General features: G+C 47.8%; 1 protein-coding gene and 7 non-coding genes across 8 annotated transcripts in view; 3 read left to right on the top strand and 5 right to left on the bottom strand.

Annotated features, from left to right (window-relative positions):
- Nucleotides 1-7133: 7133 nt before the first annotated feature.
- On the bottom strand, nucleotides 7134-7206 carry TRNAV-UAC (transfer RNA valine (anticodon UAC)). Its single transcript has one exon. It is a non-coding gene; the product is annotated as a tRNA-Val (tRNA).
- Nucleotides 7207-7488: 282 nt separating this feature from the next.
- Nucleotides 7489-7574, top strand: TRNAR-UCU (transfer RNA arginine (anticodon UCU)). Its single transcript is given in 2 exon segments — nucleotides 7489-7525; nucleotides 7539-7574. It is a non-coding gene; the product is annotated as a tRNA-Arg (tRNA).
- A 346-nt stretch (nucleotides 7575-7920) lies between these two features.
- Nucleotides 7921-8003, top strand: TRNAL-UAA (transfer RNA leucine (anticodon UAA)). The gene has a single exon. It is a non-coding gene; the product is annotated as a tRNA-Leu (tRNA).
- Nucleotides 8004-11121: 3118 nt separating this feature from the next.
- Nucleotides 11122-11194, top strand: TRNAK-UUU (transfer RNA lysine (anticodon UUU)). Its single transcript has one exon. It is a non-coding gene; the product is annotated as a tRNA-Lys (tRNA).
- Nucleotides 11195-12147: 953 nt separating this feature from the next.
- TRNAF-GAA (transfer RNA phenylalanine (anticodon GAA)) lies at nucleotides 12148-12220 on the bottom strand. Its single transcript has one exon. It is a non-coding gene; the product is annotated as a tRNA-Phe (tRNA).
- Nucleotides 12221-14388: 2168 nt separating this feature from the next.
- Nucleotides 14389-14461, bottom strand: TRNAK-UUU (transfer RNA lysine (anticodon UUU)). The gene has a single exon. It is a non-coding gene; the product is annotated as a tRNA-Lys (tRNA).
- A 3304-nt stretch (nucleotides 14462-17765) lies between these two features.
- TRNAF-GAA (transfer RNA phenylalanine (anticodon GAA)) lies at nucleotides 17766-17838 on the bottom strand. Its single transcript has one exon. It is a non-coding gene; the product is annotated as a tRNA-Phe (tRNA).
- Nucleotides 17839-21364: 3526 nt separating this feature from the next.
- OSBP (oxysterol binding protein) overlaps nucleotides 21365-26632 on the bottom strand; it is a 35064-nt gene continuing 29796 nt past the window's right edge. Inside the window, exons 11-14 of the mRNA XM_053203136.1 lie at nucleotides 26108-26203; nucleotides 25167-25348; nucleotides 23812-24032; nucleotides 21365-23713 (exon numbers count right to left, since the gene is read on the bottom strand). Coding sequence (XP_053059111.1) covers nucleotides 23571-23713; nucleotides 23812-24032; nucleotides 25167-25348; nucleotides 26108-26203 — 642 coding nt within the window. The 3' untranslated portion in view covers nucleotides 21365-23570. The remainder of the gene's footprint in view (nucleotides 23714-23811; nucleotides 24033-25166; nucleotides 25349-26107; nucleotides 26204-26632) is intronic.

Raw genomic sequence — 26632 nt, 5'->3', positions numbered from 1 at the left:
AAAAATAATAATAAAATAGAAAGTTTTATTATTCAAGTATGGTTGACATACAATGTTCTATTAGTTTCAGGTGCACACGTAGTGATTCAACAACTCTGTACATTAACCAGCAGTGCTCAACACAGTAAGTGTAGTCACCACCTGTCACCATACAAAGTTATCACAATACTACTGACTATATTCCCGATGCTGTACTTTTCATCTCCGCGACTTACTTATTCTATAACTGGAAGTTTGTACCCCTTAATCCCCTTCATCTACTTTGTTCATCCTCCTACCCCCCTTATAAATCACTTTGTTTACAAAAAAATCATGCTTTTCTTAAAACTTAAACTTCCTTTCTTCATACACTCTTTTAGCATTTCGTCTTTAAGAGGTAAATAATGAATTGAGGATTCACGAGACAAAAAAAAATATGTGTGTGTCCTGTATATACACATGTATGCTTACATATAGACTGCTTAGAACAGGAAAAAATATATATATATATAGCATGTCAATTTTAAAACACACACACACGCTTCCTTTTAAGAGAAAATTAATTGATTATGGCATTCCCAAAAGACTATGGTACTTTAGAAGTGCCTGGGTGGCTCAATTGGTTAAGTATCTGACTTCAGCTCAGGTCATGATCTCACAGTTCATGGGTTTGAGCCCTGTGTTGGGCTTTGTGTTGACAGCTCAGAGCCTGAAGCCTGTGTCTACCTCCTTTTCTGTCCCTCCCCTGCTCATGCTCTCTCTCTCTCTCTCAACTAAATAAACATTTAAAAATTTTTTTACAAAAACACTGTGGTACTTTACAGACAAGTAGTATCGATTAAAATCCATTTCCCAAGCAAATATATTTCTTCTCCTTTAAGGTGATGAGAATGTCTTGTTGGACAACAATCTTTTAATATATGGATTCTAATACAAGATTTTTTTTTTTTTTTTTTTTACAGAGAGAGTGCATGTGCAAACGGGGAAGAGGGGCAAGGAGGTAGAGAGAGAGGGAGAGGGAGAGACGGAGACAGGAAATCTTAAGCAGCCTCCATCCACGCTCAGCATGGAGCCAGACGTGGGGCTCAATCCCTTGACTTTGGGATCATGACTTGAGCTGAATTCAAGTCGGGTGTTCAACCAACTGAGCCACCCAGGCACCCCTCTAATACAAGATATTTAAGTTTTTGCTAAATTGTTCAATATCTCCCACATTAGGAAGCTGTATTTCTGAGAAAGCTCCTCTTCAATCAGGACTAGGGTCTACAAAGCAAAATGTTTTGTAATTTCCTTACCTCTAAAGGGAGCCATTCCCCTTCCATGATTCTGCCTTTGGCAGACAGAACTTAACTGAAATTTTTTACTTCCAGAGATGAAGTAATGCATCTTATCGCATGCATTTTCTTTCCTCCAATTTCAGATCTTTCTTTGAGACAAACGACTTTGCACATGAACTCACACACAGATCAAGAGAAGCCACTCTGTAGATGTTTCCCTGAAGTACATCCACTGTAGTCCTCAGGGATCCACAGATCACAGTTGGAAGCTTCTGCAAGGGCAGCCAATGTGCTCCTGAGCCAGTGGTTCCCAAACCTCAGCGGGCACAGAATCATCTAGCCGTTTACTTAAAATGTAAAGTCCCAGGCACCAGTGAAGAGATCAATAGTCTTCCTGGATACCAGGAATCCACATCCTTTTTCCGGTGGTCCTGGTGTGAGGGGCCTGTGTTTCACCGCACTTTGACAGCACTGCTCCAGGTCAGTGTTTTTCTTGTCTTGTCTTTTTTTAATTGTCTTCTTTATTTTTTTTTTAAGTTTATTTATTTATTTTTAAGAGAGACACTGTGTGAGCAGGATAAGGGCAGAGAGAGAAGGAGAGAGAGAATTCCAAGCAGGCTCCCTACTGTCAGTGCAGCGCCCGATGCGGGGCTTGATCCCAGGAACCGTGAGATCATGACCTGAGCCGAAACCCAGAGGCAAATGCTTAACCGACTGAGCCCCCCAGGTGTCCCCCCAGGTCAGTGTTTTTCAAACTGCAGAAACTCTAAGGGGTGTGAGTCGTTAATAGGTCTGCGCGTGCACTTTTTTTTTTAATTAAATTGAATAGTTTAGGGTAGAATAAAAGGCATAGAATTCTTCAAATAATAATAATAAAGCATCATTTCCTGAAACCTTTATTTCAGGCCATTTCATTCCTGAAACCTTTATTTCACTCTACTTGAGTATAGTGGTCTTGATGTAAATAAAACGTATTTCTTAGCACGTGCTCCAGTGAAAAGAGCTTGAAAACCACTGGGCACGTATGAAGCCCCCCAGACCATCAGGTCCAGTTACCAAACCCTCAGACCCATTAATATGGAACAGCGTGCCTGTGCTCCGCTCTGCTCCCTTCACTACCCCTGTCCAGTGTCAGCACGCAGGGGACGGGTGACAGCCACTAAAAGGAGCCACGTTCTAAATCCTGAAGGTCAGTGGGCCTATCTGAATAACCCGGGAGATGCCAGCAGGCTGAAAGTCCAAGAAAATAGGGGACAGTGGGGCTCCCAAAGGACTGAGGGCCTTCAAGTTTTCATCCAGCATCACGTCTTGCACAACGTCATGGCACTGAAAAATCACATCATAAAACCACGTGCCTTTGAGAAAGAACTGAGGTCAAAGGCAAAGTGCACCTTTGCTAAAGACATGAACATTTGCACCAAACCATTTTATTTATTTATTTATTTATTTATTTTAAGAAAGAGAGGGGCAGAGAGAGAAGGAGACAGAGAATCTCGAGCAGGTTCCACGCTATCAGCACAGAACCCACCTCGGTTTCCGTCTCACGAACCTTGAGACCATGACCTGAGCCGAAATCGAGAGTCGGACGCTTAGAGGACTGAGCCCCCCCAGGCGCCCCTCCCATGTGGCTTCTTTCACTTAGCAAAACGCTTTTGAAATGTATCCACGTTGTTGCGTACATCGGAAGTTCATTCCATTTTCTCGCTAAGGGCTTTTCAGTGGCATGGCTGTGCCACCATTTACTTACCTATTCGCCGGTCAAGTCTATTCGGTTTGGTTCCAGTGTGGGGATTATGACTAAAGCTGCTATGAACATTTACACATCCAACTTTGTGTAAATGGGTGCTTTCATGGCCCTTGGGTAAATACCTACGAGTAAGATTGCAGGTAAAATGGTAAGTGTGGGGGCGCTGGGGGGCTCGGTAGGGGAGGGCCTTCTCCTCTTCAGCACCACCTGCTGAACAATCTCATGGCACTGAAAGTTAGAACGTGACCTTATTTGGAGACGGTTTTATAGAGGTAATTGCACTACGGCGAGGCCATTAGGATGGGCCCTAGTCCCGTATTACTGATGCTCTTATGAAAAGGGGAAGCAGAGGACAGACCATATGAAAAGACAAAGGAAGAAGACTGAGCCCCTACAAGGCAAGAAGAGAGGTCAGTAAATGCAGAGCTCATGCTCTGAGCACTTAGCATTTTCTGAAAATACCCTGGCGGGGGGAGGGGTGGGGGGGGGCACCTGGGTGGCCCAGTTGGGGGCTTTAGCTCAGGACATGATCTCGCAGTTCCTGAGTTTGAGCCCCACATCGGGCTCTCTACTATCAGCTCAGAGCCTGGAGCCTGCTTCGGATTCTGTCTCCCCTCTCTCTGCCCCTTCCCTGCTTGCTCTCTGACTCTCTCAAAAATAAATAAACATTTAATAAAAAATTAAAACGTCCCTATGGGAAAACCATACTGTTCTACCTAAACTTACCAGACTTATCTGCCAAATCATAATGATGATGATGATGATGGTAGATGACATTTGCTAAGTGTTTACCCCATGCATGTCATTTGAAATACTTATGTACAGGGGCATCTGGGGGGCTCAGTCGGTTGAGCCACTGACTCTTGATTTCAGCTCAGGTCATGATCCCACTAACCCTGAGCTGGGCTCTGCACTGAGTGTGGAGCCTGCTTGGGATTCTCTCTCTCTCTCTCTCTCTCTTGCTCTCTCTCTCTCTCCCTGTCTCCCTTTGCCTCTCTCTCTGTCTCTAAAAATAATAAATAAATAAATAAATAAATAAATAAATAAATAAAATGTTTCACATACAGTAATTTACTCAATCTTCTTGAGAATCTCACCTGAGCTTTATCTGCATTTTACAGAGGAGGAAACTATGACAGAGCAGTTAAGCAACCAAGCCAGTATCACACAGCACAGACAGGTTATGTACTGTGCCACAGTCACACAACCGAGAGCGACAGAACCGGGAACTGAAGCCACAGTTTGGCTCTGGAGTCCACAGGCTGAGCTTCTATAGTCTGCGCTAGACCACCCAAAGCTATGCCCTTTGTGAGAAGGGAAGGAGCCCAGCCGATGCAACACAGAAAAGTGGAAGGAAGGTGGCTTGATGAGCCCAATGAGTACCAGAAGGGAAGCCGACATCAGCAGAACTCCTGGAAAGTTCTAAGGACAGGATGTTAAGGAACTTGAAGCTAGAGACAGGCAGAACCAGTCTGATTTTTGAAAACTATGTGATTTTTACCAAGTTGACTGATTTACACACCCCAATCCTCCAGAGTGATTTATAAAATCCCTCTATAGGGGTCTAATGTCCCTGTCTCATGGTTTATCCAGTGTCTTAGTCTGTTCAGGCTACTGTAACAAAAATATCACAGACTGGGTGGCTTAGAAGCAGCAGAAACCCATCTCACAGTTCTGGAGGCTGGGAAGACCAAGGTCAAAGAACTAGCAGATTTGGTGTCTGGTGAGAATGCCACACCCTCGTTGATAGATCACTGCCTTCTTGCCGTCCTACATGGCAGGGGGGGTGAGGGAACTTTCTGGCATCTCTCTTAAAAGGGCACTAATCCCACATAAGGTTTTATACTCAGGACCTTCCAAAGCCCCACCCCCACCCCCAGCCTTCACCCTGAGGATTAGCTTTCAACATATGAGCTTTGGGGCATCACAAACATTCAGACCACAGCACTAGTTATAGAGATTTCAAAAGGACCAACGATGTAACAGATAAATTTTAAGGAAATAATAATCTGGAGAAAATATAGCATCACTTTTGGAATATACTCTCAGAATGGGGAAGCACTTTCCAGGCAAGAAATTTTAAAGCCCCCCCCCTCAAAAATAAATAAAAAAGAGGATAATGAATTTGACTACATTAACCGTTTTAAATGGCTGCATAGCACAAAGTAGCAAAAATAAAATTAAGAGGCAAACAGCAAGTCTGGGAAATACATTTGCAAACATATCTAAATCTATAGTTATAAAAAGCACCAAAAGATCAATAAGAAAACCTTAACAATACAATAGAAAACTGTACAAAAGGATTGAACAGATTGCAGGATGGAAGGAAGGGAGGAAGGGAAAAAGGAAGATAGGGAGGAAAGAGAATGGGTTTTTAAGCATATGAAAAAATATTCAACCTTACTCTGATAAAAGACATGTAAATTGAGACATTTTCCCCTTTCAAAAGGCAGAGAGACCCAAAAGCCCGTTAATACTTTTTATTTAAGAGAGACTGAGATGAAGCAAAGCACGCTCACGTTGGTGGGAATATAATATTGTCCAAGCTCTTTGGAGGTGAAAGCATTCATAGAAATATAACATACATATGCCTGGCAATTCCTTTTCTAAAACAAAAAGGCACTACTCTGCCTGCCTCGGTTGGTATCCTGTTCTGTCCCTGGCCAGTGTGACCCTGGGCAATCACCCTCTCTATGCCTCTTCTTCGTCTCCCAAATGGGTTAGATCATAACACAATCATCCTGAGTATCCCCTGAGTCAACTGAGTCTCCTGCCTAACCACGTAGGAAACGCCTAGTCAAGATTTTGCTATTATTACTCTTTATGTTGATCTACCCCCAAAACCAATCAACAAGGAAATCCACCACAGCATTGTAAGATGGACCACAGGTTAATTGTTCATCAAATACCACAGACTAAACAATTATGGTACATCCAAACACTGGAAGTCAAAGATCGAGCAGACTTAAGAACGACATAGTAAGATTTCCAGAATAGTGTTGGGTTGAGGGGAGCAGTACCAATCGTATGCTATCTTTTGGACAAAAATCCGAAGTGGCTAATAAAGGAAATACACGTCTACACTGGAGAGTGCAAAGAATAGCTCGGAAGGGTCACAAAAGAAACTCCCAGCAGTTGAAAGGCAGGAGGTATCCAAGAGAAAGCTGGACACGAGTTAAAGGGAACAGCACAGATTCTAATCAGTAATATACTATGGCAAGAGGGAAAAGTGTCCAGCGTCAACTGCACTCACCTTCGATTTGTACATGAGGGGACCGGGAGGCGAGTGATGGCAGCTCAGTAGACCCAGGGAGCGAAAATTACAAAAATCTGGAAGCAGGTGGAGTTGGTCCCTGAAAACCTCATGTGGGTTTGCTAAACTGGTTCTTAACTCTAAGGAAGTTAGGCTCCTACCTTCCCACAGAGGCTGAAACACAGGGGCCCTGTGTCAGGCGTTGGCTGGAACCAACAGTAAATTGTTTGGCCAGTCTTCTCAGCACTGTAAGTGGACCTAGGGTCACCTTAGGATGCTGCTAGAAACTCAGCGTTGTTGTTTGTTCAAGTCTTCCTAGGCCGGGGTTGACAGGCCTCACTGACAGGAGGGCTCAGGGGAGCTGGGCTAGAGTTTGGTCAAGGAGACAAGCTTTGTGAGAGGGGCACATCACTGTAAGACACGTGGAGCTCTTTGAAATCTTTAACATGTGCATGTAATTTTTCAAAAAGATTTTTAATTTCAATAAACAATGAGGTCAGTGGAGTTGGTGTTGATCAACAAAAGAAGGAGGTGGCCGCCACCTTTAAAGGTGGCGGAGGAGCAGGTGGGCCCAGGACTCCTGCCCAGCCACCGGGAGGCAGGACTGCGGTCGGGAAGGCGCAGGCGCCGAGGCGCGCTGCGCCCGGAGCCCCGCCCGGCGGCCTGCACCTCCCCAGAGGCGCCACCCGGGGGCAGCCGCGGCGGCCGATCTGCTCAGGCGCCCACCGGACTGGAGCCCGCGCGGCCTGGCTCAACGCCAAGTCCCGGCGGAACCGCGGCGGAACCGCGGCGTCCCTCGCTTCCCGGAGTAAAACTCAAGATCTGGCTGACAAAGCAAATCCTGAAAACAGCGCTAAAGGGGAAGATTACAGCCTCGTGGTTCCACTGGGGCTCGAACCCAGGACCTTCTGCGCGTAAAGCAGATGTGCTAACCGCTACACTATGGAACCGCGCGCTGCAATAGCTCTCCAGGGTGAAATAAGTGCACATAAAGACCTTTCTCTTTCCAGTGTGGGAGGAGACTGAGAGTTGATGCCCAGCGACCGCTTACGGAGAGGAACTATCAGAAGGATGTCGGGCCGCCAAGCGCAGCTCCCACCCACGCTTCTCCTCGGCTGCACGGGCTCCGCCACTTCTCCGAGAAGGAAGGCGCGGCCGGACCCGCGGCGGGTGTCTCGGGGCAGACGTTGCGCCTGCCTTGATGTAAGCAGCGCGGAAGGGCCCAAGTGCGTGGCTCTGTGGCGCAATGGATAGCGCATTGGACTTCTAGACAGATGGAGGCATTCAAAGGTTGTGGGTTCGAGTCCCACCAGAGTCGCTTTTGTTTTGGGAAGTGAAGAAAAAACCCACCTTAACACCTTTAAAATTCCCCATCTCACTCGCGTACTATGAAAAGGAAGGAAATTCATTCCAACTCCCTGTGGTGTCTTCTCGTGTGAAGTTGTTGGGAGACCTGTCACCCGAGTCTTCCCAGTCGCCTTCAGGGGACCCCAGGGTTTCCGGTGACTGGAGGCGGAGAAATTGGCACGACCTGGTAAGTTTCGGAGATTTTTTTCGCCCCCACATTGTCCTTTTACATCTCAATCCACATTTTTAATTGTTTGGATACCTCCATAACTCTATATTGTTCAAGTTGACTAAAAGTAAGTGCAAGCTTGTAGCGTACCAGAATGGCCGAGTGGTTAAGGCGTTGGACTTAAGATCCAATGGATTTATATCCTCGTGGGTTCGAACCCCACTTCTGGTAACAGCTCTTCTGCTTTTCCAAACACGAACTCATCCTTCGAGTTTCCCCAGGGCTTTCAAGATGGTAAACAAACAGTAAGGACCTTCTGTGTGTTTTCAATCTTCCTAGGCTGAGAGACTATGATGGAATCAGAGTAACCAAGACGGCCGGAATGGTTACATGGCAAAGACCTCTTATTCTGAGGGTTGGTATTTTTGCCAGACACGGAAAGTGTAGCAGCAAATTCAGAATTGATGGTTTGGAAAACTGAAAGAAAGGGTCTGTGTAAAACTGTACTACGTTGGGATGGGGGAGTAAAAACGTTCACCCTTTGAAATTAGTCGACAGTTATTTCTTAAGATCCTTCTGTATGCCAAGTGCTGTTCTAAACGCCGGGGTTAAGGGAATGCAAAAAATTTTGGAAAAGGAAAAGTAAAAAAGAAAGGTAACAAAAAAGACAAGGCCTCACCAACAAGATACCTGTCCAGCGGCACTTGCATCACAGAGTGACAGAGGAAAGAGATGGTTTATAAACAAGCAAATAAACAGAATTTCAGATGGAAATAAGCGCTGTCAAGTAAATAAAACAGGGAGGCCCAATAGAGTGGCATAGAACTTTCTCAGGGCAGAGTTACTCCACTTGTGGAAATCATTCACCTTGACAGGAAGGTTCTCCCCCTCTCTCTACCAATCAAAAACTCCCAAGAACTCCCAAAATCTGCTCTCCAAATCTTCACTAAAACCTTCCCGTGACCCATGACTCTCATTCATTCCACAACAGGTTTGGAGAGCTTGATCTGTGCCAGCCACTGACCAGGCACCGGGGACACATGGGAACTCTCTGCCTCCCAGCAGAAACATTGGAGGAGGGAAGACTGACCCAATTAGACAGGTGTTGAAGGTAGGTTGTGGTGAGTGCAGCAGGAGTGACAGCCTCAGAGGCCCCCAGCACGCGTAACCCGTAACCCGATCTGGAGAGGATCAAGCAGGGATCTCTGGACAAGTCCTCATCCCTGTCTTTAAAGTTCAGAGGGAACTTCCCAAACCAACGGAACTTGGAAAGTGGGGAGAGGATGGCATTTCAAGACTGGGGGGTTGGGGAGGACGGAAGGGAGTGGAAAAAAGCATTGCAGCTGTTAAATGACATGTAAACAGCTCCGGCTTCAGTGAACCCTCTCTATGCTGAGTAGTCCGGTTGCACACTGTTAACGCTTGAGGACATACGTTTGAGACTTTGGTTCTCAGTGTTTGGTACCTGTCGATCTAGTCTTGTCTCAGGAGAGCAGGAAGCAGATTTTCCCGCTCTCTCACACTCAGCACTCGCTTCTTCACACAGTACTGAGTGGGCCCTGTGAACAGAGCCCTGTTGTAAGAAGCTGAGGTTAGGCCAAAGGCTAAGCCCCCCAGGACTGACTTCCTAGCACAGGCAGCTCCTCTCCTGGGGGGTAAGGGGGGGGGGGCAGAAGCTGGTTTTGGTTTTCTTGGTAGAATCTAGACTTGTCATCTGATTCTTAGGGATCCACATCCTCATTTGTGAACGCTACCTTATCCATTTGTGGTTTTTCAATAGAGCGATTCCCCTCCCAAACCATGAGACGTGGAGGGACTCCCTCTCATCCTCTCCTCCCCCCCCCCCCCCATTCTGGGAAGAAAATTTGTGCTTTTACCCTTTCTCTGCTGGGATCTGTAGAAAACACAGGATCAGGGATGCCTGGATTTGAAGGGCTCCCTGTGTGATCCCAGAAGGATGGAATAATTTAGCAGATTACATTTTTTTCATTTATTATGAAAAGAATGCATTTTTTTACTCCAATAACACAGATGTACCCAAAGGAAATGGTGAGAGCCTCCTCTTACAAAATGTAGCCATTTTTATTGAACTGTCTTCTATCCTTAAACATCTCATGTATAGGTAAACCCCAAATATACAAAATGTGTGATTAAAGAATGTATATTCATATACAGATCCTTTATTTTTTTCCCCACAAATATTATCCCGTACATATTGTAGAGCACCTTGTGTTTTTGTTTAACATAACATGGATATCTTTCCATAACAGGTTACCTTAAACATTGCTCCTACTTCCTGATACATTTCATTCCTGATACGTTCCTGATCATACACATTTCCTAAAAGAATGCAAGCCTCAACGTTCCCCAACGTAAGGGAGTGTCTCTGAAGCCCAAGCAGGGCTAAAATGGTTGTGAGGTTCTCCATCATAGGATTCCCTTCCTTTCAAGGGATCTTGTCCAATACCCCAAGAAATCATATGGCAACAAGGGAGCAAGATGAATGAAAAAATTAGTTGAGTGCGAGACACAGCTGCCAGGATCATAGGACTTCTTCAACATATAAAATCCCACCTGGCCAAAACCTTTCAGCGAAAGCTCTGGGAAAATGTTCAGATTCCCTGGGCGACTTCCTGTTTGCTGTTCCCTCTGCTCAGAATTCTCTTTCCAAGACTACAGGGGCCCAGTTACCTTTCACAGCTCAGTTCAGGCTTCTCTATCCCCCTGGAAGACTTGGCTGCCCCTTCTGGTGTCGGCCGGGCGCCTAAGAAAGCCAGTTTCCCACCATCAAAGCGCTTGACTGCGTCTGTTAGTGTATCTTTCTGCTGCACTGAGGACCAGGACTGGGTCTTGGCAGCCTAAATTTGCTTAGTGCTGGAGAGCAGCATGCACTCGATGAACGTCTGTCGAGTAGATTATCAGACACCTAATCAATTATTCATAATGCGCCACCCACATGACGCTCTGGGGCTCTCCAAAGACCAACACTGGAATTAAAATCCCGCTGCTCAACCAGAAGCACGCCCAGAGTTCCTAAATCTGGAGACTTCTTTAGGGGATGTTCCCTTTAGGATGCTAGTACTTAGTTGGCTGGGGGGGGGGGGGGGGGGGGGGGAGGGGAGCTGCCCGGGGGCGGGGTAGGTGAGGCAGGCAGGTTTTTTCTTTATAGTCTATCTCTGATGGGAGAGAAAACGATTCCATTCAGCCCAACACCCACTGGATCTTGATTTTGTAGTTTCACCTTCAGGAAATCAGTAAAAGGACTCAGGATATTAATTCAGTGAGAAAAGAGTGCAGCCACATGGCCTATTTCACTGCGGATAGGGTTAGGAGAGGGCCTCCCTTGCGAGCCCGGATAGCTCAGTCGGTAGAGCATCAGACTTTTAATCTGAGGGTCCAGGGTTCAAGTCCCTGTTCGGGCGGAGGTTATTTTAAATTCCAGAAACAAATTTGAGATTGTTAACACGACACTTAGCGAACAGGTGAGGGATCATGCAAAACCCACTGGGCTCCCTTCCGTGTTGGGGGGGAGGGGCACCCCCTGAGGGCCAGACTGGCCTCTGACTTCGCGCATGCGCACAGTTCCTGATTACGAGCCTTCCACGCTTAGGCTTTTTTCTCTTCCAACTTTGGAGTGTTACGGTGCCTTCGGCTGCTTTTTTCCTTGAAACTTCTGTGTATTACTTTTATATACAAAAGTCTATAGACCCACAACCAATAAACTGCACCCCCGTCATTCCCAACAGCAATGCTCCTGACAGTAATTGCGCAGCGTTTGGCCAGGAGCACTTGTTGGCGCCCCGTTTCTTAAAGGCGCGGTGAGAAAGCTGAGGTTCCAAAGATTCTTTCAGACAGAGACACGTGCTTCTGAGTCACATTTCCGGCTGGGAACCATCCTTTACCAGATTTCTGACGCGCCCACGAGGGTCCCTGGCTTTTGGGTCTGGCTTTGCAAAGGTTTTTGAAGGCACGTCTGTCGCCCAGGAGAAAAACTTGCGAGCCTGGCGCGCTGACCACACTGGGAACTGCGAACAAACACTACGGAGCCTAGTGTGCGGTAGTGCGGCTAGGTGCGGGGCATTCCACGGCTCCGAGCTTCCCGACGAGGACTAAGCCTCCGAACCTTCCCTGTACCACCCTAGCCTCCGCCAAGCGCGCGCGCTGAGACCCGCACGGCCGCTGCGCAAGCGCGAGGGTGAGCACGCGCGTAAGAGACCCGCTTCCCCGCAACAGACACACAACCGCTGCGCACGCGCAAGGGTTGGCTCGAGCTCTGAGACCAGCACCGGTGCTGCGCAGGCGCGCGCGGGGGCCCTGGGCGGGGCTCTACGGAAAGGAAAGCACCCGAGTCCCCATTGGGAGTCGGCAAAAACCCTGCCGAAACCCGGGATCGAACCAGGGACCTTTAGATCTTCAGTCTAACGCTCTCCCAACTGAGCTATTTCGGCGGAGGCGGGAGCCCTCGCTACCCTGTTAAGGAAATTTAACAGAAAGAAAGAAAAAAGAACTTTCTCTTATTTCCTCCGCCTTTCCAGTTCCTAATTACGTTCTGAGGTTTGGAGAACAGTGAAAATTCATCCCTATCATATGAGGAGCATTTCGCGTTCTTCCTAATGCTTTCTCTACCTCTCCCCAGAGCCCTAAAAAGAGTAAACGGCCACTTACTAACAAGTGCCTACTGTGTTCCCAGCCCATGCCTCACCCCTGCCGTAAGGTTGATTTCTAAATGAAATAACTGATTCGCCTCAAATCATCCAGAATTGAACCAGAGCTGTCCAGCTCCAAAGCCCAAAAGGTCTTGGTCAAAACAGATGTTAGGGTTTGGGGGTTTTTTGTTTGGTTGGTTTTGGTTTTTTGGGTTTTTTTTTTTCTTTTTTCTCACTTTCCCCCCTATGGGGAAAGGCAGAGGGAGTGAACTTGAATTGAGGAGGGAGTAAGAACTAGGAGTCCTCAATGCTCTCCACCCCTGTCCTCGCCTTGCCTCAGCCTGCTCTATTCTTGTTCAGTCAGGAAATAATTGGAGCAAAGACACTTCACTTTTCAAGGTTGCCAAAAGTGCACTTGATCACTTTCCAAGGGACTCCCTCAGAGAGAAGAGGATAAATTCGAGTGTCTGCCACAGCTCCTCGCCTTCTTTCTCTCCCTGGGATGCCAGGTTGGCCCCATGATTCAATTTCTTCAAGAAAATAGCCTGACTGGCCCAACCAAACCACTCCGCTCTTGCTGTCCCTTCAGCACCTATCAACCAACACAAATCACATGAACATGTGCTTATGATCTTGGGCATATTGGGAGTATGTTTCCTTGAAATGGTTCCTTAACGTGTTTCCATATGTATCCGTTTTTCCTCCCTAGATTGAAAACTCTTGGAAAGAAAAATAATGATGGTAACAGCTACAATATTGAATGCTTACCTTGGGGCAAAACTCTACCAAGCACTGTGCATGCCTTGTTACTCATTTAATCACACGTTCATAAGTTAGATGCTATTGCTCTGATTCCCTTTCTTCTGATGAAGCTGCGCTTTGGAGACGGAGCTAATTGTGGGTGTGTGTAGGCACAGCATAAGGCGCTCCAGCGTGAAGGGTGAAGGCCCTCCCTCCCTCCCTCTTGAGTGCTACCTCCATCCGGGTCCTGCTCCACTAATCAGGACTCCCTGGGGAGCACAGTCCATGGGGGGGGGGGGGGGCAGCTGACTCAATCAACCTACATTCCCATCCTGCTAAGGAGATAAAGATGGACTTTCTTCCGTTGCCTGGTAGAGACGAGACAAGAAAGGCTCAATCTCTAGTGAAGCAAGGATGTACCTTCCCCTCCACCTACCAGGGAAATTAGTTTTAGTCTTTCTCTTTTGTCCACAACCCAACTTCCTCAATACTTCTCAGGAGCCGAAGGCTTCCCTTGTTAGACTGTAGTCAGTGCGAGCTGACTCTGTTTGTCTTTGTGACACCAGGACTTGTCCCACCCCAGCCCCTTGAAGGCACTCTTTCCAACACGCACGTTCTTCCTCCCACGGCAATGCTGCCATCTCCACCTCACTTTCTCCCCTGTGTCCAGGGTCACACTTGGGGTTGGGGAGGAGAGAGAAGACTTCATTTAGAGAGAAGACCGCTCTATTTGGTGTTTCGGTTTCTAAATGGCCTTCTCTTCCTTTTCAGCGTGCAGAAATATTCTCTAGAAGGGTAGTAAAGTGGCGTGTAGGTGCAGGAACAGTGCAGTAATCCCAGACACCTAGCAGGAGGGAACCCCAGAGAGAGGGTCAGCGGGGACCGCCCGCAGGACAGCGAAGCAGGACGGTGACCGGGGGAGTCCAAGGGACGTCCTGAAGCATTCGTTCCCCCTTCCTGTGAATACCGCGGTAATTGGGACCTCTGCGGCCCCGCCGGTGGTTGCAGAATAAAGCAGTGTATTTAATTCCCTCGAACAATGCACTGCGAGCCTCCCAGGGGGCTTTGCACAAGGGTTTGCAATGTGTGTCCTCGCTGGGACGCGGCTTTTCCTCGCAGCCTACAAGCTCCAGGATTTTACTCGCTTCTCGGAAATCACCCGGATAACGAAAGCTGATCCTGAACGCTTGTTCTTGTTTTTAAATTATTAGGAAAAAGTTTTGTTGTCGCGCCCGAACAGGGACTTGAACCCTGGACCCTCAGATTAAAAGTCTGATGCTCTACCGACTGAGCTATCCGGGCTCACGGGAAGTTCCTCCCTTCGGTGCATGAAGACCCTGTTGTCGTTTGCGCTGCGAGCTGACAGCACCGCCCAGAACGAGCTCCCGGATTCGTCCTTTGCGTGTGACTAATCCAATTCCGGCCCACGGACCCCGCGGGGACGGGAGGTAAAGAGGAGAGCATGCGGGGACGGTGTCAGGTCGTTCTTTGGCAGCTGAATGCAGATTTCTTAAATATAACAAAATAAAACGCGCCCCCTTTTATTTAGAGACTCCTTGGCAAACATGAATCTTCAGTTCTGCAAAAGCCTGAAGAGAGAGGGGAAGCCATTGCTTCACTGCACACACCCGTCCCTCCACCCCGGCCCACGCATGTCTTTGCCCTAAAAGCAAAGAGCACAGGCTCGGAGACCACGGTTCCGTGTTAAAGGTGGCAGGTGTCCCTTCTTCCGAGAAGCACCACTTTGCAGTCCCTTGTCCTCAGGTGCCCACCTCAAAAGAAGCGCGAAGCGGAGGAGCTGAAAGAGGCGACCAGGGCTCGGGAGAAAGAGCTAGCAGCCACCCTGGGCCTGGGCCCAGAGAGCGCGCCCCCGCCCCGCCCCCTCAGTCTCGGCCTCTGCGCACGCGCGCTCCGCCCTGCGGGGGCAAACCCGTCTCCCTTCACCAGGACACGCTACTATTTGCACATTACAGATCCCCTGCTACCTTTCGGTCCTCTGGGTCTTTACACACGTTCCCTCCAACTGGCATGCTACCTTCCTTTCACTCCTTCCCCCTCGCCCGTCAGTTTAACTGCCGTCCTCCCTGGGTAGCACCTTCTGGTGACCAGCACCATCCCTAGTCTTCTCCTTCCCTGCCCTTGTGGATCTGATGGGGAAAAAAAATAAACCCTGACCTTCAGAGGGAAAAATCATAAGATGGCCCACAGAACTGATAGGGAATTCCAGGCCCCTCCTGAAGACTCTCCTGGGGTCTTCTTCCTGCCCCGCTTGCCTCGCACCATATTGCCACTAATGCGGAAGTAGCAGACTTTGGTGGCTCGGATCTTTGGAGAGACCGTCTCACCAGAGCTCATCGATGTAAATCAACCTCCGATCCTCCAAGCTCTCCGAGTGCCGCTTGGTTCTTCCGTCAGCGATCCAGCCTGGTTCCGTAACAGATCTACTACACCCCAAACCTTTGGGAGCCTCATAACCAGTGCTTTAATCGAGGAATATTCAAGTGCTTTGCCAACACAGATGGACAATTAGAACGCGGGCAGAGTAGAACGTGGTAGGGAAAAAAAGACATTAACTGGGTAGGTGGATGCCACCAGGGCAAGAATGGTGATTCAGGCAGACACCCTGTATTCTCTGAGCGTCTTGCTTGGATCCCAAGTACTTCCCGCAGAGATCCTCCTTCTCTCCTCAGGCTGGAAACTGGGGAGGTCCGCAGTGAAAAAGAGAGATTTTAAGAAATTGGCCCACAATTGTGGGGGCTGGCAAGTGCAAGGTGGGTAGGCCAACAGACTGGAAATTCCAGTAAGAGTTGATGTTGTAGTCTTGAGTTTAACTTCAAGAAGGCAGCAAGCTGGAAACCCAGGCAGGTTTTCTATTTACCAGCTTGCAGACAGTGCCTTCTTCATCAGGAGACCCCATTCTTAAAACCTTCAGATGACTGAACAGAGGCCCAGCCACGTTCCAGAGCATCATCTGCTTTACTCGAAGTCTACTGATTTACATGTTAATCACACCTAAACACCTTCACAGCAAGCAACATCAGGACTGGTGTTTGGCTAAACAACCGTAGCCTAGCCAAGGTGACCTATAAAATTCCCTGTCACACATGCCAATGTACACCATGCAAACTCTGAACTACCCAATTTTTTAATACATCATTTTCTTTTCCTTCTTTTTGACCATCATTAGATTTCAAGAGTCCCTCATCAAAATGCATCCTTCCACCCAAGAACCCAAAGATGTGGGGGACAAAGCCCCTCATCAGCTAGCATATTGACACAGATGAACAGAAAGGGGAGGGCATATAAATAGGTTCCAAAGCAGTATTTCTCCATGTTGCCTTTCATCACATCTAGGGTTTTTAGAATGTGAGAACTGAATCACCATTCTCTCTCCCCATGTCCCAGCCTGGCACCCAGCCCAAAAGAAGGCATGCCTAAGTGTATTTGGTTCCATTGCACTGCCTTGAGTTGAGTGACTCATCATCTTAACAAGTTATATTAATAATAAAAATGACTATCATCATCATCATCATCCAGCCCAGAGCCTCCAAATTCCCCCTCTCCTCCACCCCCATCCCAGGCTAGTGTAAACAACTCTGGAAGCCTGGGTCAGGTTGGACGGTTTGATTCCCTGTGTTTCCTGGGAATCCCTGCTATGGCCTTCTCTGTTGGTGATGGTCGCAAACCCATTTTGTGCATTCCGAGATTTTGAGAATAAGGAACTACCAGTCTGTTGTGCAAATCCGGATCATCCTGAGTAATTTCTCAGTATAATTGCGGGGGCGCGGGGGGGGGGGGGGCAGGGGGCGCATCGAGTTCAGAGCATATGTATGTGTATGTGATGTCCAACAGCGGTTTGTGATTTACCAAATAAAAATTTAGTTACATTTAAGTTTCTGGGAAAAGAGTGTGTACTTCGTATGATCCACGCAGTATTTGGAACATGCTTATACTGAAAAACATTTGTCCTTTCTTTGAATTTCAAATTCAATTGCGTGTCCTGGAATTTGATTTGGTAACCCTGCTGTAGACGTGAACCAGAGAGGGCTGCCCATACCACCGCACCGTCACCACCACCACCACCACCACCCAAAGCTGACCTAGGTGCTTGTTTCTGTTAAACCAGGTGGACCAAACCGAAATCGAAGGTTTCCTTGGTGGAGAGAGAGCCCGGGATGTCGGCATCCCCATCGAGCCCCGCGCGCCCCCCGCGCGTGGCAGTTGCGTGGCCGTCAAGCGCCCTGCGGAGCCCGGGCGCGCCAGGGGCTCCCACCCGCGGGGAAAGGTTCTACCTCCAGCAGCTCCCGGAACGTCGCTGGAAACAGGAAAGAAGAGAGAGGGCTAGACTGATCAAGCAAGCGAGAGTTGTGTAGTACGTGCGGAGAGCGTGGTCTCAGCCAGATCCAAGGTCAGGGAAGGGACCCTGACTTTAAACTGAGCAGTTTAAAAGCAACGACATAAAAAAAGGCCAGTCCCTCCGCGCCTACACCCCAAGCTCGTGTGCGTGGAGGATGCCCCCCAGGGTGGCAGCCTGGGATTCTTTCGTTAGAAGACCTGTACTGCTCCCTGGAAAGGAGCTGCCACTGGCAGTGGCCTCTAAAACCACTGCCGAAACCCGGGATCGAACCAGGGACCTTTAGATCTTCAGTCTAACGCTCTCCCAGCTGAGCTATTTCGGCAGCTTGTAAAAGCTGTTTCCCGTATTTCCATAATAAAATAGTATTTGTTCCGTTGTCACAGAAGAGGTCAGAATAGATTCAGCTGGAGGTAAGCATCTAGCAAATATTATAGAGGTGATAAAGCAAAGCCTCCCCGTGTATAAGCTAGAAATAACAAATAATTTTACTTTTCTCAGTTGTTTGGACTCAAGAAACGTATGGAACTGAACAGGACGGCCATGTGTAAAATGTGACTCTTCAGTGTCACCTCCAGATGAGGTATGCGTAGAGTCGCGGCATCTGTATGTTAAAAGCATTGATTTGCCAAACCTAAGTCGTGAAAATATGCCTCCGTTTTTGTAACCCCACCTGGACATCTTGAAACTCTCAAATATACAGACACTGTCAAAACATGGGATTGGCTGAGACTCTCTCAAACTCTAAGAAGCAAGCTGTGGTTTAATAATATCTCCTAATAGGTTAATTTTATTCCACCTATTTCATAACTTTGCATCCCTAACATTCACATATATAAAACTGAGCTAGCCCTAGCGCTAACTGATCAGGCTCTCTGCAGAGGGGGCTCAGGACTGTGTACTTTGTAAATTGACCAGGTGAAATTTAATGTGCAGCCTCCCTCAGTCTCACAAAAACTATTACCAAGAGATCTACACTTTCAATCGCTTACCCAACCTCTTCATGGGGACATCCAGCTCAGAATGTCCAAAAATGAACCGTCTTTCCCTCTAAACTTACCTTTCTATCACCTTCTGTCTGCATTTCCCGAGGCAGAAAAACACAATTTCTTCCCTCTCTGCTCGCCACCCATAATCAGACCCAAGTGCTGTTCATTCAAGTTCAGTCGTTCTGGACTCCCTCCACTTCTCTTCATCCTCACATCTTCCCCAACCTCTTCATTGATCTTCCCACCTGTAATTCACTTTCCACACTGGAACCCATCACCCTGCTTATAAATCCTGCACAGGCTCTCTACTTGAGAGCAAAGATGAAGACTTCTTTCTTCAGATAGGATATAGCCTTCCAGAAGCCCCTTCCTCTCTCCAGTGCCAGATCAGTGCTTTCTCCTTGACTCTGAAATCCAGCAGCTCACGCAGCCACCCAAGCTCAGGATGCTTTCCTACACTGCTCTTCATCTTCCTCCACTCAGTGTTCTATACATTGCCCTTCCCTATTAAACCTGTGACTCGCATCTCAGATACATTCTCCTCCTTCTAGAATTCCTCTCTGACATGTCTCCGTCGTCCCCCCGCCCCTGCAGGCTGGTGGCCCTTCTCTGGTGCTTTCACCAGCTCTTATTGCCTGTTTGTCAGAGCTCTTTCTCGCCACGTGTATCCTTAATGTATGTTACATAGCAGACTGGAGTCGATGCTGAAAGAGAAGGAAGAGAGAGAGGAGAGAGAGATAGGGAAGAGAAGAGAGAGAGAAAGCAAGCAAGCCATGTCTCAGGGCCAATTTTTTTTTTTTAATGTTTTTATTATTTTTGAGAGACAGAGAGAGAGAGAGAGAGAGAGAGAGTGCATGATGGGGGAGGGACAGAGAGACGGGAACAAAGCTTCCAAAGCAGGCTCTGTACTGACATCAGAGAGCCCAAGGCAGGGCTTGAGTTCATGAACCCCGAGCCACTAGATCATGACCTGAGCTGAAGTCAGACGCTCAACCGGCTGAGCCACCCAGGCGCCCCCCCCCCCCCCCCCCGCCCCACTGGTTCTTTATTAACTTTTAAAATCACCTGGTTAAACTCAGATGTGATCTCTGCAAGGTTGTTTATAGGAGATTCTGAGCTCTTTAGTTCTTGCCTTGAAAGAGACCTCATCTGGCCACCCTGCCTCCTTCCCCTGAGGGATCAGTGTGAACTGAAAAGGTAGTAGGGAGGAAGGCCTGAGAACAGAACTACCCATTACTTTATGAGCTTGGAAGGGAAAACCATGAGCGGCTTGGAATGCTTCCCACAGGGCAGGGCAGATCACTGGGCAAAAGCTTTATAAACTTTTAGAAGCAAGCTCTAAATTTTGACAGCAATCTTAGAGTTTCACAGGGTATACACCTTATGGTGAAAAAATTCCAAAGAAGATTTTTCTACACCTCTTTTTAGGGTTGGTTTTCATTTATCTCGCTGAAAGTAGAGTAGGCCCTTGCAATGTGTGGGACCTCAGAGGGCCCTGACAAGTGTACTAATTTGTACTTTTGCTGGGTCATCATTTTGAAGCATGAGTATGGTAGACCCTTCGGGATCCACATCCCAGCCAATCAGGTCACAGTAGCCCATGAAAAGACTAAAGAAAGGATTGTTACTATGTTCCAGCTACATTTGCCCCTTTTGGATGAAATTGTGTAGCACAGTGCTATTCAAGATTGCCGGATGTAGGTCTCACAAGTGCAAGGGTCTACTGCAATGTTTTTAGCTTGCCAGAAAAAAACCTGGTAAGTTGCTGAATTACCGTCAAGCCCAGCAGTGTGAATCAGGCAAATGAACAGATGAGTGGCCTTCCCAAGAACCAGGCTAGAACAATCCCTGGAGACACAGCTCATTTTTGTGGACTTGAGAGCCTTGGGAAATCAAGGAGCCTGGAGGCTGAACCTCAAGGCTGCTCTTTCCTGCAGATCGACCTCCAAGGTGGCACTCTCCACATCACTAAGCCTCTGCATAATATGACCTAATCCAGGAGGAAATGACTTAACTGCCAGCTGCCTTCCAACCCACTTTCTCTTAGGACACAAAGTTGTAGGGGGTCATAGACTCGGTGGTCAGACAACCCAGCCTTGGATTCGAATGACTGTACCCAACCATGCGCTGTGTGACCTTGGGTGAATTTAGGTGTTTTTTTTTTTTGTGCCTTTTCCCAGTGCCTTTCTTCATATTCAACACGACGATTCTAACATTTACCTCTTAAAATTGTGTGTGAGCCAGACAATGTTCAGAATCTCTAAGTCAGCCTGCTGGGCCCAGGAGCAGATGCCCAGTCACAGGGCAGGGCCCGAGCCTGCCCTGATGTGCAGCCTATCTGGGTCCTTTGATTCCTTTGCCCACCTCCCCCCTGCCCTGAACTTTACAGTGAAAACCTAACCAAGCCTTTTCACAGTCCTAATGCTCTCCAAGGCCTTTAAATCAATCCTCCATTGCTTACGTTTCAAAGTACAGAATTGAATCCCTACATGAAACAGCTAAGAATCTGAGAATCTAAATGGGCAAGAGAAATTACATTCAAGAAAACTTTTATTTTTGGAGGTGAAACAGGCTCAACATCAAAAGCACTAGACACAAGTCCCCTATAACCAAGGTGGGACACTGACGGTTACATGCCATCGAAGCGGAAGGGCCTGTTGAAACTACTCTGCTGTCCACGGGCCCTTGAGAATGTTGCCAAATGCTTGGAACGCCTAGAAACCCATGCCCCATTCTTCTTTCAATTCCTCGCAAAGATCAGCTGCCCGCTTCCCAAGAACGAACCAGCACTGGGTCAGTCCTCCAGGCCCTCCTCCACCACTGCTTCCCTGGTGGGAGTACAAGTGAATCAGACAAACGATATGACTTTTTAAAAATTATTTAATTTAGTAGTTTTCTTGGAAAAAAAAAATAAGGCAAAAAAAAAAAACCGAAAATATATATAGTTTTGTTTCAATGTGACTTCATTTCACCTGAAGGACTCAAAGCTTCTCCATTAGCAGGAATCTGACTGCGGATCAGGCTGGAAATGTAGGGCAGATGGTGAAGAAAGAAGGGGAGGGGCGGGGGGGATAAAGCAGAGCTGTTCAGTTTGGTTGAGGAATCCCCGCTCTGGCTGAAGTCCCTTGATTAGGTCACAGCCTTTACAGGCCTCCTTGCAAGAAGGCCCAGCGTAACCCCGCGCTTACAGTGGGAATCGGGGTCTTAGAGGAAACTCCCCGGCGGCTGCCCCTTTCTCAAGTGCATCACAGATGGGAAGGGAGGGATGGCGAGGAAGGAACAGAAGTACTCATTTGTCTAGTGTAAATCCCATTTCCGTGCAGGGATGGCTTCCTCTGGAATGATATTTCCCCCAGGACCCACACTGGCTGAGGCTCAGCAGTTAAGGAACAGAAACAAAAAACACTAACAAAAAGCATACAAGGAAGGCACCTCAATTTGTGATCCTCAACCAAGGGTGGGCTGCACAGGGGTAGATCTCTGAACAGGACAGCTAAAACAAATACAGAATACAAAATGAAGGAAGCCAAGGCCTGACAGGCGTGGTTCTCTCACCCACCCCAACATGACGGCACTTTCGGCCCCACATCCTGGGAAGAAGTTTCTTTTGGGAATCAGCTGTGTATGCTGCGATTTGGACAGAGGCGGAATTAAACTGGAAATCACCGTCCTCTCTACCCACGCTCTTCCTAACAGAAGAAGGAAACAAGGCGGGAAGAGTTAGGATTTCATTTTTAAGAGTCAGGCAATCAGGAGAGCAGAATCTAGACAGCAGTGGGCAGGCACTCCATGACACAGACCAGGGATCGAGTCCCTGCTCAGTAACTGCCAGATGTGACCCTACACAGGTTCTGGATCTGCCTGCCCCTAAAAGATGGAAGACAGGGGAGGCCCCAGCCCACATCAGTGTGTCCAAGAGAGAGTCCCAGGGAGACAAATGATACCAAAAAACAAGATTCTTAATGGGAAGGAGGAAGATCAAACAAAAAAAATTAGATTTTTCTCTACATATATATAATATACAGGTATTTAACACATTATTCTAGAGGTGGCTCCAGTCCGTAGGGCTTGAGAGATGGTGAAAACTTTTGTTCCAAATTAAGTCCTTCTCTCAAATTCTGAAGGATGTCAGAATAGGGCAGGTAGTGCTTTGCTCCGCACGGGGGCCCAGACCCAAACTGGTATCGTGCTGAGAGAGAGGGAGATGGGGGTGGGGGCAAGAAAGGCAATGAAGGATGGGGGTGAGGAGGAATGGGGACGGCAAAGTGACTAGCGGTCTCTTCCATCCTGCTTTGTGTTCTCAGAAGTTCTCGGCCTGACGAAGTCCAGAAAACTCCCTTGTGAGGATAACGTGACCCTCCTACCAACCACCAAAGCAGCCTCCGGTCGCTGTCAAAGAGGGAGGACCGCAGAAGCGTATTTTACGCAAGACAGAAACTTCTAAGAATGTCACTCTGAATATTCCAACCTTACAGAACAAGCCCCCTCGCCAGCGTTCCGATACCGCAGTTACCTCTGGGTGGACACCCCATTAAACTGACCCCGTCTGTGACCCCGCCTCATAACGCCACGCCTAAGCTCCACTGCAGTCATTCACGATGCCTCCGCTGGTAAGTCTTATGTGCTTCCTCTTTGAAGGAACTTCTAAATTCAGCTCTTGCTCTGAACAGCACCAAAAATGCCCCTGAATCATAATCTCATGCGGACCTTGGCTGAGCAGGATACTACAGGGGAGGGTGAATGACGTCATCTTAAAATGGGGGCAGAGGGAGAAGGAAGAGTCGAGAGTACTTGACTTTGCAGAAGGGCTGTAACGCTAACTTTCAGCCACTCACCCTCCCCCTTACAAACATAGGTATCTAGTATGTCGATTTCAGTTTCAATCAGCTAAGGCAACCAGCCAATCACCACCACTGGTGTCTGCTTCTGGTGATTGATTTGGAAAAAATGATTGGTTAAGACAGACAAACTGGAGGAAAGCGCTTGGTAAGAGTCACAAATGCCAGCTTTCCCGCACATCCTCTGTCATCTTCTCCTTTGGATCCTCCTCTTTTTCGTTGCTGCCATTTCAGAAAATGTCCGGGCATGAGGTCCAGTCCTGTTTTTCTTTACATTCCCAGTATCCTCCCCTATAAATATGGGTTAACTCCTTGGTAACAGGGTCCTTCTTCCGCTCAAACCACAGTGCTTTATAGGGATCGTACGGTGTGCCTAAAGGGAAAGCGGGGGGAGAAAGCGGAATGAGAGCCAGAAACACACGAAGTGATTCTCCGCGCATCAAGAAATAGAGTAGAAGGCAGGTTCGTTACCATCCTCGGTGGCTTTCATAGCTTCTGCTTCTCTCTTCTTCCTGGAAAGTCTTTGTTTTTCCTCCAGGCGCTGCTTCTCAGCATTGGCTTCATCCCAGCGCCCGTTCTCCATCAGTCTCTGGTCGGGCCGCAATCTGCTGTCTGTGGGGGCAGTGCCACTTTCCCAGGCATTGAGCGTGAGAGCGAGCTCTGAGAAGTAGTACATGTTTTCTGCGTTCTTCCTGCAAGTAAAGGATGGGGAAGAGAAACGGTGATGCCGGAGCCCAGGGCCTCGTTAAGGAGCAACGACCCAAAGACGACCTCCCCGAAGCTGTTCTACAGATGGACAGACTCTAGGACCAGGTCAGGCTCCCCTAGTTAAGAGACCCAGACTGGACCATCCCCCATCCCCTCCCCTAGCATCACTTGTGCCAGCAGTCCGCTGGGCTTGTGCTGTGCTCAGCGGAGATTAAGAAGAATGGAAGGGAACATTCTGCTAAATGAACTTTCTTATTCCCATTTCCTTCGCTTTCTTTTTAACCTGTTCTGGGATAATCTTGCTGTTATTATACACTGGGTAAATGAGATGACAGGAGACAAATGGCCTCCGTCTTCGTTCCGAATTCCCGTATATCATCTCAGAGACCTTTAGATGGCCACCGGGTCTCAGGCTAAATTGTTTTTTTCTTTTAATGTTTTAACATTTTTGAGAGAGTCAGCACAAGCGGGGGAGGGGCAGAGAGAGAGGGAGACAGACTCTGAAGCAGGCTCCAGGCTCCAAGACATCAGCACAGAGCCGGATGCGGGGCTTAAACTCACAAACTGTGAGATCATGACCCGAGCGGAAGCTGGACACTCAACGGAATGAGCCACCCAAGCGCCCCTCAGGCTAAATTGTTAACAGGTGGTAGGCATCTTTCTCCTCCAGCCACTTCTGAAGAGGTTTGTTTGTTTGTTCTATTTTTGAGAGAGAGAGTGTGAGTGTGGGAGGGGCAGAGAGAGAAGGGGACAGAGAATCCCAAGCAGGCTCTGCACTGTCAGCACAGAGCCTGACGTGAGGCTCAAACTCACGAATGGTGAGATCATGATCCGAGCTGAAGTCACTCAACCGACTGAGCCACCTGCTTTTGAATAGTTTTGCTCTAAATTATAAATAGTTCTTGGCAGATGTGACTTGCTTTGTTTCAGCTTTCCTGACAAGGCACACTACAACTCGAATCATACAATGACCACCTTCTGGTTATCTCTCCAAAAGTTCTGATTTCCCTGGCTGATCCCTCACATAATTCAGTGGGAAGGAAGGCAGAAATGCCATCAACACTGCTCCAAGGTTGAGGTCAAAGTGTTACCTGGAGAGCCGGGATATGGATACTCACGGTAAAGGGTTCCTTTTCCATAGCATGACCCTGCTTTCCTCTGCCTCATGGCCTCTCTGTCGAGCATCACCCCCATTTTCCCCAATGACTGGTTGTACTTTGAAACAATCCATTTTTTCATCCCATGTCCCCAGAAGGGCAAAGTGGACTTTTCCTGACGGATCGGTCACTTCCCCGGTCACCTGCAAGGTGGGGAGCAGGGCTTTGGAGTACGGCAGTCGGCGTGATGTAGCTTACCTGACTATTCTGGCCACCAAAGTCCTAGGGTAAATACTGGTTAAATCCTGCTTTGGCAAACACCGTGGAGCCACCCAGATTATTTTGGTATACTTTTTTGAGCTGTGTAAAATAAATGGCCATGAGCTGGGTTTCCTCATTTTGTGGTACAGGGATTTTTGTTGCAATGATATATGCAGGGAAAGGATCTGACTGGTACTTGGAATTATGGTATTTTCTTCTCCCTGGAAGTCAGACAGCCACAAGCAGATTTAATCCCCGACTCTTCTTCACTGTCCATCAAAACTCATGGCACAATTCCACTGTGGTGGTGACGCAAGACTCGCACTCAGACCTCACAGAGGTCAAACTGCCCATCCTTCTTCCTGAAATCCTTTTATTGGTCCTTCCTCTGTGCTTCCCATTTCCAATCTCTCATTGCTCTTGACTTTTCCTTTCTTACTCAATGTCTTTCCCAGAAAAGAAAGGATTTGGTTTGGCAATGCAATCTAGTCTCCCTTCTTGCTGACTTTCTCCTTTACCTCTCCTTCCCTGCCGCCCTCCCCCTCCCCCCACCCCTGCCAAATCACCACATACATATTTAGGAGATGTAGATATATGTATGTTAGACTGTCTATCCATCCATTATCTACACGAACCCCAAAGGAGCAGACTTTCTAAGAGATACACGTTAAGGAAAAACATTTAAACTCAACTTTTCTTACCTTTCTTGCTACATCACGAGAGAAGTAGCTATAAGGAACAAATTTAAGATTGCACTTGTCGCCCGTCTTGTGATTCACAATATCAATTTCACCGGACTAGAAAACAAAAGGCATCATGGATTGATTTCATTTATTTATTTGTTTATTTAATGTTTACTTATTTTTGAGAGACAGAGAGAGGGGGTGAGCGGAGGAGAGGCAGAGACGATCCAAAGCGGGCTCTGTGTGTGCTGATAGCAGACAGCCCGATGCAGGACTTGAACTCATGAACCGTGAGATCATGACCTGAGCCAAAGTAGGTCACTTAACTGACTGAGCCACCCAGATGCCCCTTATTTATTTTTAATGTTTATTTATTTATTTTGAGGGAAAGAGAGTGTGTAAGCAGGGGAAGGGCAGCGACAGGGGATCCCAAGCATGCTCCGTGCGGTCAGCACAGAGCCTGACACAGGACTTGACCTCACAAACCATAAGATCATGACCTGAGCTGAAATCAAGAGCCAGGCACTTAACTGACTGAGCCAC

The sequence above is a fragment of the Acinonyx jubatus genome, chromosome D1, assembly GCF_027475565.1.
Source record: "Acinonyx jubatus isolate Ajub_Pintada_27869175 chromosome D1, VMU_Ajub_asm_v1.0, whole genome shotgun sequence".
Taxonomy (NCBI): Eukaryota; Metazoa; Chordata; class Mammalia; order Carnivora; family Felidae; genus Acinonyx; species Acinonyx jubatus.
The sequence above is the reverse complement of the archived record's forward strand: the minus strand, read 5'-3'. Positions and strand labels throughout refer to the sequence as shown.